Source organism: Patagioenas fasciata, chromosome 6 (assembly GCF_037038585.1).
Source record: "Patagioenas fasciata isolate bPatFas1 chromosome 6, bPatFas1.hap1, whole genome shotgun sequence".
Classification (NCBI taxonomy): Eukaryota; Metazoa; Chordata; class Aves; order Columbiformes; family Columbidae; genus Patagioenas; species Patagioenas fasciata.
The window spans coordinates 18,712,429-18,734,725 of NC_092525.1; the positions used below are offsets into that span (position 1 = coordinate 18,712,429).

General features: G+C 40.8%; 2 protein-coding genes across 17 annotated transcripts in view; one reads left to right on the forward strand and one right to left on the reverse strand.

The window, feature by feature from the left end:
- Positions 1-22,297, forward strand: part of DOCK7 (dedicator of cytokinesis 7) — a 101,143-nt gene that overhangs the window by 34,686 nt on the left and 44,160 nt on the right. For all 15 annotated transcript variants that reach the window (XM_071810091.1, XM_071810092.1, XM_065841695.2 and 12 more), the window contains exons 11-14: positions 364-529; positions 1,175-1,317; positions 3,431-3,524; positions 5,073-5,235. In XM_071810091.1, the coding sequence (XP_071666192.1) occupies positions 364-529; positions 1,175-1,317; positions 3,431-3,524; positions 5,073-5,235 (566 nt within the window). The remainder of the gene's footprint in view (positions 1-363; positions 530-1,174; positions 1,318-3,430; positions 3,525-5,072; positions 5,236-22,297) is intronic.
- ANGPTL3 (angiopoietin like 3) lies at positions 5,970-15,850 on the reverse strand. Of its 2 annotated transcripts, XM_065842375.2 has the most exons (7): positions 15,284-15,850; positions 14,356-14,466; positions 13,406-13,523; positions 12,541-12,654; positions 10,951-11,046; positions 8,855-9,127; positions 5,970-7,520 (listed from the first exon to the last, which is right to left on the reverse strand). In XM_065842375.2, exons 1-7 carry the CDS (start codon positions 15,779-15,781, stop codon positions 7,315-7,317), a joined length of 1,416 nt encoding a protein of 471 aa, XP_065698447.2. In that variant the 5' UTR covers positions 15,782-15,850; the 3' UTR covers positions 5,970-7,314. The 2 variants fall into 2 exon arrangements, with proteins under 2 accessions (XP_065698447.2, XP_071666198.1); XM_071810097.1 differs by lacking the exon at positions 12,541-12,654.

Genomic DNA, 22,297 nt, shown 5'->3' on the forward strand with positions numbered 1-22,297 from the left:
GAATGTTTCCTATACAACACCTGCTGCATAAGATCACATTAAGAAAGACCATTTCAGACTTGTCAGAGTAAAATTCAGCTTTTTCGTGGAAGAGCGGCGGTCAGATGAGCTCACTGGAGTTTACACACAATTTGGGAGGCTCAAGAGCTCCAACTCCCGAGGTGTCTGTGGCCGATACTGCTGGCTGGATGGCAGCTTTGTGAAGCTTCACACTTGGTGATCCTCCTCTAGAAGGTGCTGTTGAGGCACAAAATCATTGCAGGTTAAAATAAGATGCCACTGTTACTTAGTGATTTTGCTAAATGAACCTTTGGTCCTGTTCTTCTCCTTTTAATCACTTGGATTGAATAATTTTCTTCACAGAATAAGGAAAAGTTGGAAAAACTGAAATGCCAGGCAGAACAGTTTTGCCAAAGACTGGGCAAGTATCGAATGCCCTTTGCCTGGACGGCCATTCATTTAATGAACATCGTGAGCAGCGCTGGAAGTTTGGAAAGAGATTCCACGGAAGGTGAAGTTGGCACAGGAGGTACTGTATCTGGCGTCTGCCTGAGGGAATGCAGACAAATCCAGAGTTTACTGGAGTTTTGATTCATGCCCCGTATCTTCCATCGCTCCTTTTATCACTTTCCTCCCGCTGCCTGAGGCCTGCTGATAGTTTTGGGTCATGGTTGAAGTAAAACAGAAAAGTCCATGATAACAAATGGATTTATCTTTCAAGGATTTTACAAGCAAACCATCTGTTATATTATTTAAAACCAGGCTTCTAAGACTGGGAGCATGTTACAGGCTGATGAACATTTTCCAAAGGAGCGGATTAATCTTTGTGAACCACACAGCTTATCTGAAACTGCTCTTCAGCATCCCCAGAACTGCCAACTTCATCATCTTTCAGAGCAAGAGAAATACATAAATCTCCACTTTTATAATAGCAGTAAGGCAGTGGGGTGAGGTTGCTGGGAGAGGAGCAGGAGCCAGCTGTGCTTCACAGCCTCCCAATGCCTCCCGACTGTGATTGCTTTAGCATAACCACCTCTTATTGCATAATTTCCAAAAGCAGCAACTACTTTCTTGTGTAGAAAATCCTGGTTGGAAAACAAGTAGGCTCTTGGACAATTGTTTTTCCTCTCTTTGTTTTTAATTTCTCCTACTTTTTATGTTTTGTTTCTTGAAGAACGTAAAGGATCGTGGTCAGAGAGACGGAATTCCAGTATTGTTGGGAGGCGTTCGTTAGAGAGAACCACAAGTGGGGATGAGGCTTGCAACTTGACCAGTTTTAGACCAGCTACTCTGACAGTGACAAACTTTTTCAAACAGGTATTGTATGAAGTTATCTAATTAAGGAGTCATTCCTTGGACAGAGCAATTTGATTGTGTGAAGCCAGTTTAGACCGAAATGATTAATTTGTGATGCTTTCAGTGTGTGTAACGTCTTTTCCCCAATCACGGGATATCTTTGAACAGCATGCAGTGAGTTTATTATGTCATGTGCTTAATTCTGCCAGCAGTAGGTCGACAGTCAATTGGTGGATTCTTTCAATAAATTTACTATGAATAATTACATTATGGAATTTGAAATTATTATCTGTTTATGACTCAAATGATGAAGTGTCATTGTGGCATAGTGACTTAACTATGCTAACTAATATTGATAGAACTGAGTATCCCCAGGAGATACCAGAATATCAGGAGAATATCTGACATGCATTCGAAAAAAGTTCTGGTCAACATATTTAGAGAAACGCTCATAGAAGCAAGTTCACAAAAACTGAGGATAACTTCTTTGGGTTAGTATATGCCAAAAAGTAGTCCAGATATTCGTCCTAGTCTAGGAGTCGTGTAGCCTTTGTCATGATGTTCAGCTGACTCCTTTGGTTTCACTGAGTGATAAGAGAATCCCGTTGAAACATCAGCAGGCTCAGAACCAGGTTCGTCAATGTGATTTGAGGTTGGTATTGGTTCCCTGGACACATTTAAATAATATTTAGCATGTTAATCCAGGGATGCCTGAAAAAACAAAGCGTTTCACTTCCAGTGCTGCTTTGCTGAGTGGCAGCTCTTCTTAGCCAGAGCTTTGGATTTTCCTGAGAAGTAGCAGAAAATGTGATTTTAAACAGAATAAAAATTTTAGTTAAGTGTAGAAAATGGTTTCAGTTCATTAATTTTTGCTAAGATTTGCTTAATGCAGGAAAATTGTTATTTGAATGTCACCTTTGTGTATAAAAAGGGATTTAATAGTGAGCAACCAGGTATTTTTGGATAGATTCTCAATTATTGGGCATACAAAGATTTAGGTGCTATATATTGAAAGCTGGTTAAGCTCTCTTTTTTTTTTCTGATTGTTTTGGTTGCCTGCCACTTTCACTGTGGGTAGCCATCCAAAGTCTGCTCTTTAAATACAGTAGAGTAAATAAGGAGATATGTCATCAAGGCCATGAAGTTATCATGGTGCAAACCATGTAAGTGGAGGGTGGCTCAAGGCTCTGGTGCTTTCCTGAAACCAGTATGACCGTAACTGGGCCCTGGCAATGGCGTCTCTGGGGTCTCAATGACACAGAGCAGCGCAGGAACTTCCTTTTACTTTTAGGCTGTTTCCAGGTCTGTAACGTGTTCACCCAAGATACAGAAAGTAAAAAAATAAATGTTTATTTACTTTGTCAAGATTGTTCATTTGACAACTTTGAAACAGCTTGTTTTATCATTTTGTCCTTTAAAAATTGCCAAACATTGATTTAAGATTTTAAGTTTCTAATTCTTCTGTATCTTTTATTTTTTGCCTTCCTTTTCTCCTGTTGAGTACAATTAATTGAAAACTAGCCCCACTTTTTCTCCTTCCATTGGCTTCTTTTTTCATATTGTGATTATTACCTTTATTATCAGATATCTTCTGTTTTTGCATAGTTAGAGGGTGGCAGAGTCACTTTTTCTATAATGTTTCCAAAATTAATGAAATTCTGAGCTACTGGAATGTGGCACAAGGAAGACTCACAACAGGTTCCCTCTACTTCCCACCATTTCTTAACACTTCTCCTGAAAAGAAAGATTATTTTAGACTCATACCAAGGAAAAGGCAGAGGAGAAGGAATGAGGATCACTACCTGAATGACTGATACTTTTTCAAACTATTATACTTGCTAAAATTTGGATATTTTGGGGAAATCTTTTAACAGCCATTCTCAATTTTGAAAAAGATAATATTGATGGGGAGAGAAAAGGTTTTCAATGAGAAGTTCCAGCAGCTGTCATGATGATTAATAAGGAAAAAAGGATGGAGCAATGAACTATAATTTAGCATGTTAATCCTAACACCTTGTTCTGGGAGGGTACATCTTGATATCAGAGGAAAAAGACTGTAGTATTAGATGGTTTATTCATTCTCTCACAGTCCTGAAGGGTGTGTAAATAACCATTTTCTTCCCAAATCTAACAGGAGGGTGATCGCCTGAGCGATGAGGATTTGTACAAGTTTCTTGCTGACATGAGGCGGCCGTCTTCGGTGTTACGGAGACTGAGACCTATCACAGGTAGTGAACAAGATCTTTTTGGCTCACGTCTTAAAATATTTGGTTAGTCCTTCCCGACTGCCACTCAGTTCTTATAAGTAAGCAGATGAAAAAACCCTAAGAAGTCATTGACAACATTCCCTGATAGACCACGAGCACTAAAGATGGCATTTTGGCAGGTATTTCTCTGGCATGTGTGTCTGTGCAGCTCCTGTCATACTGAAAGTAGCGTCTGTGAGAAGAGGATACAAACCCCGGTGCCCTAAACCCAGCAGGGGCTGAGGAACCTCTGTTTTCCAGAGTAGAATCTCTCTCTAGCTGAGAGGAGATCTCTCTCCTGGCTCCCACTAGGTTAATAGGAACAGACTCCACCCCTGTTTGAGCAGGGGAAATAGAAGTGCTGGCACACCAGCAGTGAAACATCCCTGGTCCCTGACCTGTGCTATTCCTGACAATATTTACTTAACCTGTTCTTAAAAAGCTCCAGCAACAGCAGTCTGACTGCTTCCTCAGGTCATCTCTCCCAGCACTCAGCTGTCCTTGTAGTGAGGTTAGGTATTAAGAAAACTTTGCCAAAGTATCTTGCTGCGAATTAATCTGATTATGGTCTGTTGTGCCCTCAGAGCAGTGATCACAACCTTTCAAGTACTTGAATACTGTTATTAGTTCACTCTTATTTGCCTCCATTTTGTAGCCTAAACAGTCTTGAGTGCTTTCCAACTCTTTCTCGGAGGTTGTGATTGTAAAATTGCCTGTTACTCTCTGCTAGAGTTTCTTTTTCCACACTTTTCTTCAAGCACGGTGCTCTAAATGGGTGTGCTGCTCCTCCTGAGACTTCATGCCCAGTGAAGCAGAGGAATTTCTCTCCAGTGTCTTACGCATGCACTGTAATCTCTTGGAATCTTTGTAGCTTTCTTCTGGACACCGGTTTATTGTCACTGCTGTTACCCAGCCCTTTTCTACAGAATTGATCCATGCGTTTTTTTTTTTTTTATTTGTATGTTTGGCATCTACTTCTTAATATAAGTTCTTTGCTCTTTCTTATGTCTCACCTTAGTCATTTCATGCCATTTCTCCAACTCTCTTGTAAATTTTCACAGTTGTTCCAGCCTTAGTGCCATCCATCAACAAACAGTGTGCTATCAGTGCTGCCAGCTGACTTGCTAAGGAAAATATTCAATAATCTTACTGCAGATTAGCTTTCAGCAACTCCTGATGTATCCTTCTGGTTTGATAGGCAAGATACCTGATGTTACTTTGAACATTGTTTTTAACAGTAGTTGGGCCTCACAGCAGCCTTATGGTATTTCCCCAACTTGTCTATGAGAACAGCGTTTGGGACTTGTTAAGATGTGTCTTTTCTGTTGGTTCTTATTTGGTACCCCAGTGGCCGTAGGTATCAGTTTGATTCACTGTTATTTGTTTTTAACAATTCCACCTTGGCTGTAATTTATAATTATTTATGAAATTAGCGTATAGGCTATTAACCTGAAGAAACAAAGCAAGAACATGCTCTTTTATTTATATTTAACTTCTATTTATTCTAATAAAAGCATTTTCTTCTTGCAGCTCAATTAAAGATAGACATATCCCCAGCTCCAGAGAATCCCCATTACTGTCTAACTCCGGAGTTGCTGCAAGTCAAACTTTACCCAGACAGCAGAGTTCGGCCTACGAGAGAAATCCTGGAGTTTCCTGCCAGGGATGTCTATGTTCCAAATACCACCTACAGGTTAGAGTTTTGAAATACGTTTCACATTTCGAGACCTGACACTGGCAAATCTCAAAATTCCTGCCTTATCATCTGTTTCATTGCAAAACTTGCTGTATCAGTAGATCTGCTGTGCCAGAGGCATAAAAAGGGTCCAGACTGACACAGCGTAAAATACACAGATGTGGAGGGACAAACACATCTGCACACAACTTGGCCGTGAACAGGAACAGGAGGGAAGTTTCTCCGTTTCCTAAAATTCACAGTGAAATTTAGTTGAATTATTTTCACTTTTATATAGGTTATTTTCTTTGTCTGTGTCATCATTCTGTTGCTGTTTTTGTTACTTTCTGACACTTCCAGTGACTTAGTTTTTTTCTTTAAAGTGGGGAATAAAAATGAAGAAAATGTGGAATCCCTTTGCTTCTATTTCCGTTTGGATTTCTTTGTTCACAGTGCTTGAAAAAAATCTTCCAAAGGTCTGAAAGATTAGAATTTTTTCTAAAGTATCTTGGAAAACAATAACCTTTCAGTAACTAAGCCCAGATTTATTTTCATTATGTATCACTATTAATATAAAGCTTTTTCACAGGATCTTTGAATACATTACACCTCTGAGTGGAATTGTCTTCTTCTTTTGAGTGATTTCACGAACTTACCAGATCAGTTACGTCTTGTTATAAAAGTTTGATAAATACAAACCGGGTCTTTATAAACCAAAGCTTACAAGAAGTAGTTTAGTCCAGTTCCATATCTCATGTCTTTTTTCCAAAGTTCCATTTATTTATTTATTTATAAGGGGTTGGACAGGTAATTAAACATTACAATACACCAGTGCAAATAAGCAGCACTGTGTGATCTCTTCTTTGTGATAAATCCATGAGGAGTAAAAGTACTTTTGCAGTTTCTCTGTAATTAGCACATTCTGTTCACAGCTGCTTCACTCTTGTGAATTACAACTTAAAACCATTTTCTGTATGGTTGCAAATGTTGAGATAAAAAATCCATACTGTACAAGGATCAGGTAAAATATACAAGTCAATATGACTCAATTTAACTGCAGAATTGGAGTCAGCATGTCTGTAGTCTGTCTGCATTACAGCATTCTGCAGCCGAAGTTGAACACATCTGAATGTGTTTTCGGGAGTGGGATCAACACTGGACAAACACGATCAGGGCAGTTGTGCCCATGGGGTTTGTTGGTTGGTACCATTGACTCCACTGGAGTTACCTCCCCCAGGCAACTGTTCTCTGTTTGAAAGGTGTTTTGTCAGCTACTCACTTGGTCTTTCATTTAATTTCTTAGGTGTACTAAAAGGTCGTAAATGGATGGCTCTGAATCCATTTCAAATGAGAAGATCTTTCATCTATTTCAGTAAGCTTTGAAGCTTAGCTCTTAACTTTCAGTAAGAAAGTGTGCTTCTTAAGTTATTCTTCAAAGCATGGTGTCTAAAAGATCAGGTCTGTGCTGTGGCTTACTTGATGTGCATGTACACATCTATAGCTGCGTGAGTACAGGGATTCAGCAAAGATCATCCTGAGCTGCACTGCTGAAAATCTGTCTGGTAATACACAAAACCATGAAGGGGGGAATTACCCATCTTTCTTTTGCTCTGAGAAACATTCCACAACAGTACCATGAACCAAACATCAAATCAGTTACTTTACAAAACAAAATTTCTTTTTTTTTTTTTTTTTCCCCTGTAGATTAATGCTTAAATGTCTTCTGTAGCATTTTGCCAGCCCTTTGTTTACTGAAACACTTTCTGTGGTTCCTGCTGTACAACCCAGAAACAAATGGAACAGCCTGAAAACCCATTTCCCCAAGCAGTGCTGTCTAGTGCGTTAACGTGCAACTGGTTCCTGGGCATTAGAGTTTCGTCCGGGGGAGGTAAAAGCTCCACATAAGTTACAGCACATTGGCCTTTGGGCTATGGTGAATGAGAATACTCACCAAACATACTCTGAGACCATCGCAAATGCCTCAGGGTTTATGTGTTGGAGAATACACCATACAGCGTATGGATTTAAACATGCATCTGTTATTAAACATCACATGGACTTATTTGATGTAGTGATGTTCAGTGTATGTGTTCTGAATTAAAATCCATCAGGTTGAGCAATCCAGTCAAAACTTTTCAGATCTGTTGGGTGTATCATTATTTTGGTTGACTTGAGCAAGTAATATCTTCCTTTCTTAGGCTTCCAGTATAAACCTTTTCTTCTGTCTAGTCTTCCTTTTGACCTCGGCGCAACGTATTTTCCATTAAGATTTGTTTCCTCACATTCACTGTGCCACCACCCTCCTGAGGAAAAATATTGTAAAATCAGTGACTGTCAGTTGTACCCCATCATACTGTGCTCTCTCTTTTTGAGTAGGCAGCTCCTATTTGCAACATAGATCTTCTTCAGATCAATCCCAGCAAAAGTGACAAGTAGCCGGTATACCCAAATGAAATGGTGCTCATACATGTACCCACTTACTCTTGCAGGTTGAGGGCCATTAGACAGAAGTTGTGCTCACTGTTATTGTCTGCTTCACATAAAAGAAGTGGTGCATAGAAAGCTGCAGATGCAAATGCAGCCACTGAATTGGGACACTTAAGAAGTTGGCTCCACACTTCTGTGCTGTCTGTGACCCTCCACAACTGACTTTCTGATTTGCTGATATTTTTCGGAGGTACAAATAGTTAAATCTCTGAATGTGTAGAAGGCTGAAGAGCCTTTAGTAAACAAATTTTCTTTTTTATTGTCTGGTGTCCTTAAGCACAAGCTTAAATTGTAAGCCCAGTTCTGCTTGCAAAGGAATGGCAGTGACTCTGTGCTGGAAATGAAAGTTTAGCACTTTGGAAGTCATTGGCCTGCTTTATGGTCACTGGAGCTGAGTAACACTCTCAGCTTTGTTTGAGACATTAACAATTTTCAAGCCTAGAATGATGTACAAAGCTTTTGTTGCACGAAGCAGGTGTGCAGAGGGCAATTCTGTAGCCCGTGGTTTAATCATTAATTACTTTTTCTGTTGTTTGCTTTTTGCTATAAGCTGGCAAAACATAAAAGCTTCATAAAATCAAAGAATCAGGAATCCTTTAAACAAATCATCTTTAAGTAGAAATATGTCTTCAGCTTCCCATCTTGCTCTTTTGAGAGCGATTACAGTATGTATACTTAACAAACAGCTAAAATCTGCTTTTGAATGGAAACTCACTTTTGGTTTGTAGTCAAAATGGAGTTAAAGAGTCAGTTTGTCTTCTCTTTTTTTGCAAGGAGAGGTTAAACAGTCTGACCTGCCACCCTGGAGCAGGCATTATAGGAAGAACTGTCCTTTACTTCATAGCTCAGAATCTCATCCTGGCCTTTTATTTCAACCTACACTGCTAGTTCAGTTTCTGATGTTGGTCATTTACACAGCCACACTGTGCTTTAGTTTTACCTATCTATAAAATAGAAAGATGATGCCTCGTTGTAGGACCCCGCTATCTGACAACAAAAAACATCTTCTGCCCTTTCCTGCAAAGAGAAAGATGCTCCTACCCCCTCTTCTCTGTATCTAACACCAGGCTTATATCAGTAAGTACCCTCTGACGTATCCTGCCATCCTTCATGTAACAAAGAAGCCCCCGTGTTAATATACCCAGCATACCCAGGTAGTTTTCTGGACAGTTGAAGTCGTTTATTGTGTCCAGGTCCCGGTCTGCAGTGGAGAAGCGCAGTTCCGTCTGCTCCGGCAGCGCGTTCGGGATGCTCCCGGAGATCCGGGAAAGCTGGAGGGTGTAGTTTGTTTCCAGGCCTCCCAAGCTGAATGCGTACTCGATGAAACGTTTATTATCCTTCCAGTCCTGAAGCTCAATCCGTAAGATATAGTCCCCTTGTTTAGTGATGGAATAGGTCTTATTCAGGCCCAGCCAGAATTCCTCTGCAAAGTCATAGGAAATAGATGTTTTTAACATGAAACTGGGCATAAGCACACTTAACCGTGTTTTTCAGATCTCTAACCCACACCTCAGGTAGCTCACTCGCCTTTAAAATATCGCTCTTCGAAAATACATTTTCAAATAAGCTGCACAGTATCAGTATCAAGAGGTGTCAGAGGTGAGGATTAGGGGAGAGAAATCACCAGGCAGAGAGTTTGGTGGGGAAGGGGTTATGTGATAAACTTTCCCTGAAACCCTATATCGCTCATGCTGCTGTTGAATTTGTTTTTACAGATAAGCTGCGGGTAGTATGTGTGAAAATATAGTATTTAGAAGGATTTATTCATTGCTTTAATTAAATCAATAATATGAGTCTTGGGGACTGTTGATCTTTTCAGAGGTCTCCTGCTACATTCTTTTTGTTTACCTCTTCTTAATTGCACACTGGTGATCAATAAAAGCAAGAGATATAAATGAACTGGAGCTTCTCTCTTAACTTTCCCACCTCTTGTGAAACTTTGAGAGGGAGCTCAAGGCATTTAAAACATGCATAATTGGAACTATGTGACAAATGAAGCAAATGACATACATAAAACCTAATTGCAATTGTTACATGTTTTAAGGAAAGAGCTGCAGAACTCAGCTGAGGTTTCGATACCCTTGTGTACAAAGTGAATTTAACTTGAGGATTTTTTTTTTGCTGGAATTCTTGATAAGTAGTTTAATTGTTTCATAAATTATATTCATTAAGTAGCTTATTATCAGTGCTGCTGGTGTCAGTGCACAATGTGTAATTGCCATATGTGGAAATAGTATAGCTGAATGCGGGTGCTGTGCATGCAGGTGGCATTTAAAGCAAAAGAAAAGATGGTTCAGTAAAATACTCCCACAGCTTACAGGTAAGAAGCCTGTTGTATTTTATCACCTTAGAATATGCAGCACAGAAGTGAGTAGGATGTAGCTGAGAGCAATGCCATCCTCTGCAAAATCTTTCTGATTTGGGAAAGATGTGGCTTCATGTTGGTGTAGTATATGGGAATTGGAGATGAATTAAGACACAGTTGTAGCATTCAATATGATCAAACTATATAGGTGAAAGTCAACTTCAGTCATGAGCTACTATCCCAAAATTCAGGAAGGGCTGAGATATAGCAGCTCTTTATGTAGAAGAGGTGGAAGTAAGTCAATATTGCTGCATACAGTGGTGAGGTTTTCATCTCAGCTCTACCTAGGAAGTCAAAGTATTTTCTAAACAGAAGTAGAGTCATCTCATTGTACAAGAAATATAGGGAAGATATTCTGGATGGAGAGGCTATTGGGCAGCTCTTGGTGCTACAGGTTCTTTGGAGTTGATGATTAACAGGGGAACGTGGGTGTTTCCTTGGCCTGTCCAGCCATGGAGGGGATTGGCGTCGTGGGGGAAGCCGGAGGTGTCTGCGCAGGGGGCACACGCAGCCTGGGGGGCTCTCATGCTTGGAAAAATAGGCGGAGATTGCAGAAATTTTGAGAGAAAGTAGTGACAGCAACGTGGTGAGGTTTTGCAGTTGTGTATATTTTAAAGGCTTTGTGAGGTGCTTTTATAAATAGTAAAAGCTCAGTAACTAAAATAGCGTTTAAAGCATCCTGGCCTTAATTCAGCAAAAGTTTCTAGAGCTGTATTTGCATGTGTCTCTTTGAAAATTTTGCTGAGTTATGTCTTCTAGTAAGCACCGTCAGATCTGTTTGCAGGTTTTCTCTGCTCTCATGTGAACACCTTTCAGTAAGAAGACTCAGCTTCTCAAATCAAGTGATACAAAGAAAAGACACACAAAAAAGGTGTTTTTACCATTGAGGTCACCAAAACCATTGACATAGGCGTCCCAGGTTTGGTTGAAATCTAGTGATCCATCCACCCTGTTCTGGATTACGGTCCAGGAACTGCCTGTGAATGTGAAGGGGAAATAAGTCACAAGCCTGGCTTAAGTGTTCAGAGCGTTAGAGAGAAGATGGGAACTAACTGAGACCGTCAGGTGCTGACCTACAGACTGCACCTCTGTGGCTGCCTGTCTGCAAATTCGCAGTGAAGAAAATGAGTTTGCACTGAAGGTGGCTCCATATGAATCCCACTTATTCTTCGTTTTGCAGCAGACCTGAGTGTACATGTATATATATATCTATATATATAGAGAGAGATATACATACAGAGGACAGATGCCCAAATCATCATAGCCTTGGCCTTATTAACCATCCATGAATGTACTCTTGGGTGCTGTGATTTTGAGGTAGAATGAGTTAGCCGAAATCTTCATGAAAGAAATTTAGGTAGGCCCAGCTGAACAGAAGGCGGGGCTGTTTGAGTGTCGTCTGCCACATCACAGCAACTTGGCTCACTGGACTTATTTTGTTAAGCTGCCTTAACTGGGTTTCGTTAGTTTATAAGGGCTGAGAAACACAAATGTAGAGAAAATGATAAAAAAGAGATATGAAATGTTCTGGGCATTTGATCAGATTGTCAGATTCTCTCTGCTGATAGCGCTTGACTGCTGGGAGCGCAACGCCACAGAAGATGCGAAGTGTTGAAGGCCATGTCCACACCAGGGCTGCAGGATGGTCTTTCTCCTGACCAGGTCATGACACCCTCCTTTCAACAAATGTAAGCAAAGGAGCTTTTTGCACAGGGCAGCCCCATGCCGCTGTGTTTACACATCCAAACAAGTGACACGGCCCTGCCATGGCTGCACCAGCGGTTTGGCAAAGGGACTGTGAGAGTCATGAGGCAGGACATGTGCAGGGCAGCACTGCAGGATGCTGCAGTGCAGGGTGAAAAAACCAGAATGGTGAAGTGGCGAAATGATGTGGGATCTCTGGGTAGTGGCATAAAGGGTCAGACGAATGGGTTTCTTACAAAGGTAGAGCTTGGGCATTCTGGTCCATGACAACTCTGGGTCTGTATGATCCATACGTAGCTACAGACTCACCCAACCATGATACAGGAATCCTATCTCCAGGACTCACCTCTTTGGGTTAGGTATATTTAAGTCTCAAGCAATAACCCTTGTTAATAAAGCAAAATTTTACTAAGGTATTTGCTATTTAATGTTTGCTTTTATTTGGAAAAGCTATTAATGGTTGCAATAAAATGGCATTTATAATTGCCATTTTCATTATCTATAGCTAAAGGGGCTTGGTTTTTTTTAATATACATAGTTTCTGTCACATGATTGAAAGTCCTTTCCTCAGTGTAGGCAGGAGGTGAGTAAAGAATGAGTGTTAGGAGACTTTAGCGTATGGGAAACCTGAGTTCAGAACACAGACAGAACAGTAAGTCAAAAGGATGCAGAAATCATGGTAAGTTTTTGTGCACTTTGGGATGAGTTTTTCAGCTCATAGGAACTACTTAGGTGAAAATTAGACTGTTGCTAGCACGGTGTCTTACCGTATTTCATTTCACAATAGACATCGAAAGCTTCAGAGCCGTTTGGCTTAATAGTGTAAATGCCACTGAGCCGCATGCCACTGTTATAAAGAGCAGTGCAGTCAGGAGCAGCACCTGGGAAAGCAAACAGCAGACCCTTACAAATCCTGCTTTGGATGGGGTAAGTTTTAACCCAGCTTTGTAACTTAGGATAGAGCCAAAGCAAAAACTAGAACAATCTTTATAGTAATTTTATTTTACAATAAATGCCACAAAATGGACAAACTGCTTTAGGCTTGGTAGTGCAGCTGCCAAGTTGTACGTCGGTTGGACTGCCTATATTTTTTTAAGCTTGGCAGGGTTTCAATTTAGATAATTTCTGAAAGTTTTTAAAGCCTAAGACTGGGCTGTGGCAAATGGACTTTCCTACCCCTTGTGAAGTTCCTAATAAATACTGTTACCATTGCTGCAGTTCAAAAAGGCCTCTTAACTTTCAAGAAAGTTCTTCAAAATCTTAGAATTGTTCAACATGAAGTAAATAAGTTCTCTGTTCATACTCTGCAGGACCGGCATTGGCGATGCCAGAAGTGTTGGTAGAAGGATGGTCACAGCACGTGTTTACAGGGGTGAATGGAGGCTGGAGGTTGAGGACAGGAGTGTTGGATGTTTCTCCTGTATATCACCCCAGAGACAAGTACATGTATCGTGGGGCTAAGTAGATGATGACATTTTTTTCCAAAGCAGGAATTCCAGCTCCTTCCCACAGTGCTGTATATAAAATAAGCATTTTTTGCTTTTAGTCTTTGACTGTTAAACACAAAGCTTTTACAGAGAACGCTGCAAATGCCATGTTTTGTGTAGTCATGTCTAGGAGAGAAGGTCTCACCTTCGTATTTGTGTGTCACAACCGTGGCGTTGCGCACAGAGGAGGGAATGGTCTCTGGTTCCGTTTGTTCCCCTGTGAAGGAGTTCTCTGCGAGTTCCTGCAGCTCTATGTGGTTCAGCTAAAAGAACCATAATTACAGATCGTTAATTTCCCAAGGCTCTGAAATCTCTGAAGTGATGAGATTCATGTAGCAAGCTGAACAATGTCATGCAGAGAATATTTTTTCTTGTGAATGTAATCCTTTAGAATACCCAATTTACAATATAAAAATAACTTTAGAACCACGCTGGTGGGTTTCAGCTGCATGAATGTTGGCTGTGCCGATGCTCAAACAGGGCAGGATTAATGAGGTGAGTAAATGACCTGTCCTCACCTTAATGGGCAAACAGATTTAATTTATTTCCTTGGGTGGCATCACTTAGACAAATAATACAAATAAAGAGCACGAAACCACCAATTCCTTCAGTGAAATGCATTTTCCTTTTATAGCCTTCCCTTAGGAATAAATTAAATATGAGCATGTCAGTTGTGCTCAGTGTTACAGTGACACATGTTGAACTGCAGAACATGGTTCCCTATTGGAGTGAATATCGGAAAAGAAGAAAGAGGTAGAATGTAATGATACTTCGAAGACCAATGGAAGGCCAATAATACGGTAGATAATAAGAGAATAAAAACTAGCAGCTGGAAAATACAGCAGCCTGGTGTCGATAGTGTTTCAAAGCTCTGTTCTTGGTCAGAGTGTGCCCTGGCCATAGCCCTCTGCCTGGCAACACAGCAGTCTCTCACCTAAAATGTACACGTTTGCGGTCAAAATTGTTTATACCCGCCTCTGCACCCTCAAAATGTGAACAAGAGGGATGGCTGACCCAAATGAACGGGCCATTGGCTCCTTCGGTGTTAGGAGAGATGACAAATTCTGAAAAGAGCAATAGAGATGGCTCCTGTACCTTGTCCTCTAGCTCCATTATTTGATCGTGCTGTCTGTCAAGTTGCACGTGCTGGTCCTCCATGATTTTGAGAAGTTGCTTGATGTGGTTGTCCTGCTGCTCCATGAAAGCCTGAGGGCAGGGAGGGAGGGGAGATGTGGTTAGAAGCAGTGCCAGACCTTCACAACCTTTTGCTGTTGTTATTTTCCTTCCATTTGCACGTCCGGAACAATTGCATTCTGTGAAGCTGACCCTTGATTCAAACTAAATATGTGCCACCAGTCGAAAAAGGGAATGATTCCCCACATTTAGGTTATTAACTTGGGATTTGGGACATCTGGATTCATCTTTCTGTATTGAAACGAACATCCAGTATTTTCTCACACGAATTGCTTAACCTTATGCTTCTGCAAAATACAGTTAATCCTTCTTTTTCCGTAGGAAACTTTCTACCCACTGAAATACAGGTATGGACATCAGATCTATTAACACTTGCAAGGTTCTTAGGTCCTGGAGGTCATGTGGCTCCTATGGATGTCCCTCTTTTAAGGTCTAAGGCAGTTCCTAGTGCGTTGATTTGTAATGAGCCGATGACATACAAATCTATGGGCCTGGTAATCACATCACTTCCCTGATGGCAGTTTTTTAATCATTATTATTACAGAGTTTCTTAAAGCTAATTTGCAAACAAATACTTGAAAAGATAGAGCCTTATAATTTCATTATTTTGTCACTGATTTTACTGGGGAATTTTACCACAAAATAAGCAGTATGTCAGATTAAGACATTAATTCTTTTATGATTATTGCAGTGAGTTAATTCTCGACATATACAGTAGTATTACAGTGAAGATGCAGGGAAAACATGAGCTTCTATTATTTAACTACCAATAATAGCATTACAGTTTACTTTGGCTTTGTGTGTCAGGGGCTTTCACAATTCTACTTACTTTGAGTGAAGAAATTTCTTCTGTCTCTTGTGCTGAAGGATGGATAACGGCCAGTTTTGTGACTTTGTCTTCCAGTCCCCACACTTGCTCTTGCAGCTGGATTTTGTTTTGTATGAGGTCTTCAATCTTCAAATTCATCTCCTGCGAGAGATTCTTCATCTCTTCGTTGTTGATTTGCAGTCTGGCCGTAGTTTGTTTGAGCTGTTCTTCTTCTTCTTTGATTTCACTGGTTTGCAGTGAGAGCTCATTAAAGGACCTATCAAAAATGTAAAGTTTTTGAAAGATGTCGTTCATCTGCCCCTTCGTCTTGTGGACAAAGTCTTTAAGACCGTGCCCAAGCTGGAGGAGTCCGTTGGCCAAGATTCGTACATCATCTAACATGGCAAACCTCGACTTTGTCTCAGGAGAAGCAGCAGAATCTAAGGAGGAATAATCCTTCTCAGCTCTGGCTGAAAGAGCAAGTGGGGCAATGAACAGAAAGACTAGAATGATTTTCATGTTTTCTGCTCCTTATACTCTTTTTTCAGGATGCAGAGAGTTTTCCTACTAAGAGAGTTTTTGCTGTGTGGCTGTTCTGGCTTGAAGAATTTGATCTATTTATACTCCTCTTCATTTTAGAAGAGGCAGACCAACGAGTTGATCATTAAACTGTGTGTATTTGAACGAATGTAACCCCTCTTGAATGTAGGTTGATATCTGGGAAGATAAAACTGAGAGACAGGCATGGTGCTGATTAAACTGGTTCTGAACTTTTCCATCTGCCAGACTTTCTGTTATAACAAGTTATTGATGACTTAGTGTTTTTCACACAATGCTTTTTAATAGATCAGTTTTGGGTCATAATCCTGATAAGGACCTAAATTGCTTCTTGTTTGTGTTGTATGATTCCTTTTATTGCCTCAGGAGTATAGAAGGGTTTAGCGTACTTGAAGAGCACTGGATGCTGTATTTCAGGTTGTACTGCTGCTTGGTAAGCTATGGAAGGGCAGAATATTCCCAGATGATTCACACCGCTTGATTCTCATTTTGTACCATTTTCTGATGTAACTCATTGTGCTGCAGTGGATTTACTTGTCATCTAGTTCAGATTAAGTGAGAAAGAGGGAATTAGGTTCAGAGATTGCCTGGATGTGATTCTACTATGTTAAGGTTTGTGCAGGGTTTTACAAGGTTTGCACCATATAAAACGTATTCTTTAAGAGCTGCTTTCCAGAGGTGGATGAGATAAATAATATCTCGCTTACATTTCTCACCTTACCATTCTCTTTGCTGTTTAAGATTCACACTACATAAAGCAAGTCTGCAGGTACTCTGAAATAAATGTCCTGTTCTGCAGTGGGTCTCTGCATGGAAGCATGTATGTTTTTTGAGTAGCACTGCAGTATTAATGAAAGGTATTTTTCTTTCTGGAATCACTTGTAGCAATCCAAGAAATCAGTCCATGCGTAATATAGTCTGTACTTTGCAGGGTTTTCAGAATTTTGCTGAATTCTTATCTATTTAATAATTCTTCTTCTGGACCTTTTGTTGTTCATGCACGTATGATATGAAGCATCAGTAGAAAAATTATTTTTAAAATGAAGTTGTTATATGATGAACTTCCTGTGTGATGGAGGCTTGATACTGTGCAGGTAACCTCCCTACCTATAATTAAGTAATGTGAAAATATTTTAGATCTCCAGTTAATTGGTGAAGAATATTTCACAGCAGTATGATTAGTTATCTGATTTGCATGGCTTAGGGCTTTATTCCAGAGATCCAGCTTTGACAAGGTTGATTCTTTCACCAGGGATGTCTATGAGGCTCTAGTCTATGAGAAACTCTTCAGTGGAAGCCTATCATGCGTTATTAAAATCTGTATATTTTTTTCAGATTAGTTTCTAAAGAAACTAATCAAATCAGTATTTACTCAAGCCTTCTAAAAATCTGTTTAAAAAAAAGTGTTCGAACAGTTTGGGTTATTCATGGGACAGGGATCAGCCTGAAGGGTTGGCATTGAATTGTCATTCCTGCAGGATTTTCTCATTTGATGATATCAGTGGAAAAGTGTAAAGAGTTGTTCAAATGAGCAGGAAGAAAAAAGCATGTGCAGGATCTGGACTGCTCTTATATTGTACCTTTGTGGGAAGTTCTTAGGGTTCTTAATACTTGAACTCTGAAAAGTTTGATGGTCTACCATTCAAAACAAAAACTAAGATACGTAACACCTGATAATCCTATTTAAACACTTCCATCCACTTAAATCCTGTTTAAACACCTCCAGTGTTTAAAAGGTAAGATAAGCATGTGATTTTGAAGGATTTGTATTTTCTCATTGGATTGTCACTTATGTAGATGAAGTCCAGGTATGGTTTTTATCTAGGCCTGACACTGCTCTGTAATAGGGAACAAAGTCCAGCCTCTGGCATCTGACACAGGGATTTTGAGCTGTGAAACCTGGAAGAACTGCTTGTAAAATTAAAAAAAAAAAAAAAAAAAAAAAAAAAAAAAAAAAAAAAAGTATATGTATACACTTTATATAGTCCAAAGTACTTGAGTGGCTTTGGTTTTACAGGGTTTCAAATGAATCACTTTCTGGTTTAGCTATTACTCACAGTCAGAAGAAGTCTTTCTCAGTTTTGTTTTAAATAGTTTTGAAATTTCCCTAACCACGTCACCCCCAAAAAACCTTTATTCTTAGCTTAGTCTTCAGAAAAACACAGAAAGTTACTCAAGAAATAGCAGTGACGAAGCAAGTGGAGATCAGACATTGCTGGAGAAGTTGCTGCATCTCGCTCTGTGCCTCCCATTCCTGTGCCAGGGTGCTGCTCACACACAACACTACCAAAAGACACTTTTCCAAAGACAAAAGGCAGTCAAAATGCTCTGATGTCAAATATTAAACAAGCACAAGTAGCTGCCAAGTGCGTTTCCATATTAGTGCCAATAAGTGATAAGCTCGCTACAAAAAAACGCCCTTAGATATCACAGCAGCCACAGAGTCTGTCAGCAAAGCAGGACACAGGAAAGCAAAGGGGAGAAAAAACTTCTGGTGTGATTAAACCATTGGACTCAGAGGCTGTAGAAACCCTAAGGGGGAATCCAGCCCCTGGGAGCTCTTAGCCCAGGCAAGAAAAGATGTGTTATATATAACAAACACGATCCTGAAGATCTTTTGTGCAGCTGGGTGACCCTTATTAAATTGGCTTTAAATGATTTTTATAGTGGGAATAAAGCGAAGAAAAAGATCTCTGGGTTTTACTGAAAAGGGAAGGTTTTGTTCATAGTCAGGCATTCCCTCTAGGAGTTAGGATCAGCTGTTAAGGTTTTAATACCTTTATAAAGGGTTTTGCAAAATAGCTGCAATCACATTCTATAAATATTTCGAGGAGTGCCTGGTGCCATTGATTCCATGGTTTGGGAAGCCTTTGAACTTTAGCCGTTCGCTTTATGGAGCTAAAAGTACTTCTGAGATCTGTTTGAGATAATAGTATAAGCTTTGCGTATGTTTTGCATAGCGTTGTAATGAATGCACCAGATGCAAGTCCTTGGATTTAGAGCTTCTGGCTGAAACTTTTATTGATAGCAATCTGTAAATAGTGTCATCAAGAAGTAGCTGCTGGGAGCATAAGGACTAGTGGTCCTTTGGTTTAATCAGTGTATGCCCAGCGTGGTTGTTGGTGTTGCAGTGTTATTTTCGTGATCAGTCCCTTCTCCTCCTTTTTATCTTTTCTGTAGAGAATTGACCACTGTGACATGAGACCTCCTCACGATATCTGGCTCACCAGAAAGTTGCTCTCTCCTCATGTTTTCCACCCCTTCTGTACAACAAAGGCCAGGGACTGTTTTTTCTTGATTTCTGGAGACTACATTCAGTGCTGTGCCCAGCAGCTTTGATGTCCATCATCTCAGTGAGGCAGCTTCTTCCATCACTTTGCACAGAAGTTGTTTCACTTTTTTTCAGGGGACAGTGGCTACACCTTTGGTGTCTTACAGAGTCTACTGAGCCCAGGTGTTCATACACACAAATAATAAGAACTTGAGATGTAATGCATCAAAGGAAAGAGGGTAACAGAGGAGAAACAGAGAAGCCTCCCAGGGCAGCTGTAAGACAGGGACACTGGTTCCTTTAGGAAATTTATAATTTTCCTATTGTTTTTTATCTATGAGTCTCCGTGGCTCCTGTAACTGTGGTTACAGCAGGCAGGAGTATCTGCTGCTTATACCTATGTAGGGTAAGGTAAAATTGGATTTTTTCGTTTGAGGTCACATTCTGATGTGCAAACAGGGGAATTTCTTCCCCTCTCTTTATGTAAATTCTCAACAAAAGGATATAGGAATCCTGTGGAGAGAAGCTGCCTGCACAGGAGCAAGCGTTCAGCTCTCTGCTGTCTTACAGTGGGATCTGTGCATCTGAACTCCCCTAATGAACCTGAGCTTCTTCCTAATGAAATGCAGGATATCGGGGTTGGTGCTGGTTGTTACGAACACCAAGCCCGACATATAATGTCAGCTCTAACATCTGTTTGTAGGGCTCTAGCACCCTCTTTCTAGAGTGGCATCCACCTCGTGAAATGTCTCCTTTGCTCCCAGCAGAGGCGGTACGAGAACCACAAGTTCAGTCTAGATTCATCTCTGCTATTCAGCATAAATCAGTCCTAAGCGTAAGACTGCCTTTAATATAGGGATCCTGTAGCCTGGCTTCACAAATACATTAAATCCTTCTCTTAAGTACTAATAATACTTAATAAAAATTTTATGAGCAATGTACATTTTAGAATAAATTTTCATATCCATTTTCATTTTAAAAAGAACATCGAGGAGCAAATGTATTCATGCCAGAACAAAGTAATTTAGTAGAGTCACAAAAATGGCACAGGCCCCCTCTGAGATAGTAAGAGAGCCTTGAGAAGGCAAAGCGACCAGTGGCGATGAGATTCAAAAACTTAATTCAGCATGAAGGACTTGAAAGGGAAGAAATTCCCACCTGCCAGCAAAGGATATTCCTCTGTCTGGCAGGGTGAAAAAGAGCCTGGCTTCATAGCGCTGCCCCGTATAGCTTTCTGGAGCTATACAGCTGGGCTGCTGCCTATAGGTGCCAACCTGGAGGAGGGACCTTTTTCTTCAGGGGCTCTTAGAGAATTCCTCAGGACCAGCATTAGCTCATGTCTTTGAGGTTGGGAAAACCCGTGGATATCGGGGAGTGAATGGAATTGCCATCAGAATCAAGTTCTCGGATGGGATTAATTTGCCAAAATGTTGACATAAAGTGCAACTTCTGACAGTATAGGGCAGCTGACCTTATTCTTCCCAGCTGGTCCTTCAGGAGCATGACCCACTGCTGGCCCAGTGCAAGTGCTTCGAACATCCACAGCATCTAAAAACGCACCAGGTACCTTCGCTGAGCAGCCAAATCGCCGTTCTCGCGACAATCAAAAAAAACCAACAGTATCACCACTGAAAGACTGCGAGGTTAAATTATGGCAAAATACTTGTTTTTTAGTTTTGTTTTCAATCTACTGTTGCCAGCACTCCATAGTGGCTGCTTTATTACACTTAAAATGCTGTCCTGCTGTGCTCCTCACTGCAGTTTTCCATGCCCATCTGTTGTCTCTTGTCTCTCTGGGACAAGGAACAGTTGGAAATTACTTACAAATTGTATTTAGATTCACTGAATAGTTCCCGAAGGGGGACAGAGGGAAGGAAGCCTCTTTTTCCTCTTGACTTGCAAGCCAGGGCTTGTTATGGAATTGGTTGCTTCAGTATTTGGGTAAATGCAATATGTCAGTCTTTTATCCCGAGCAGATGGAAGGCAGAAATGTGAACTTCTCACCCACCGTCGGGCTGCCGAGGAGCCCCTGGTGAGCATTGCTCTTGGTCCTTCTTATTGGAGCCGTAGGAGCCGGGATGTCCGGAGTGTAATGATGCTGGGTGGGCAAGGTGGTGTGGGAGATGGAGAGGGGATTTACAGGCTGACTTTTTAAAGATGTTTAATAATTCACACACTTTTACTTATTTGGAGGCAAAAGAAGGTATGTTTCCTTTGAATAATTGTGTGTGTTCAGTGGAATGGTTCAGGGATGGTTGACTTTTTTGGCTTTGTAGGGACATGCAGGGGACTTTCGGTGGTATAAATTACTTGCTTAAAAGAGAAGTGCAGGCATGTAGTGGACAGTTTTGCTAATGTTAGTGAATGCAACTTGTGCTTTGTTGGCAGGGACTCAGCAGTGCTAAGCAGATAGAAAATATTGCCGAATTTTGCATCTTAGAATTGAATAGAGTAGAATAATTTCAGTTGGAAGAGACCCTCAGGATCATCGAGTCCAACCATAACCTAACTCTGGCACTAAACCATGTCCCTAAGAACCTCATCTAAATGCCTTTTAAATCCCTCCAGGGATGGTGACTCCACCACTGCCCTGGGCAGCCTGTTCCAATGCCTGACAACCCTTTCCAGGAAGAATTTTTTCCTAATGTCCAATCTAAACCTCCCCTGGTGCAACTTGAGACTGCTCTTGTCCTATCACTTCCTATCACCGTTGTGTTTAAAGTAATCATAGACTTGGAGAAGTGGACCTGGAAGAGGCCTCCAAAATGTGTGGCCCCCCTGTCCCTGGTAGAGGTTGAGGTTGTCTATAAACTGATCCAGACAGGTGTCTGCCTCACCTATCCTCAAAAAATAGTGGAAAATGGAGATTTCACGCCCTCACTGGGCAGTTTATTCTGCTGCTCAGCTAGCCTTACAGTCAGAACATTTTCCCTCATACCTCACCTAAATCTCTGCTGCTGCAGTTTCAGCCCATTGTGCCCTGTCATATTCTCTGTAGATGTGATGGTCATTTAATCACTTTGATCTTTGCAGCTGTTCTTTAGATACCTGAGAGTGTTGACATTAGCCATGGCCCCAGCTGTTCCCTCTAAACTAAACACTCCTGGCTTGGTCTGGCCATCCCCACTGTTATCCAAAGCTCCCAACTATTCTTGTGTCTCAACCGTGAGTTTTAGTTGATTCTCATCCTTCCCAAAGTGTGGTGT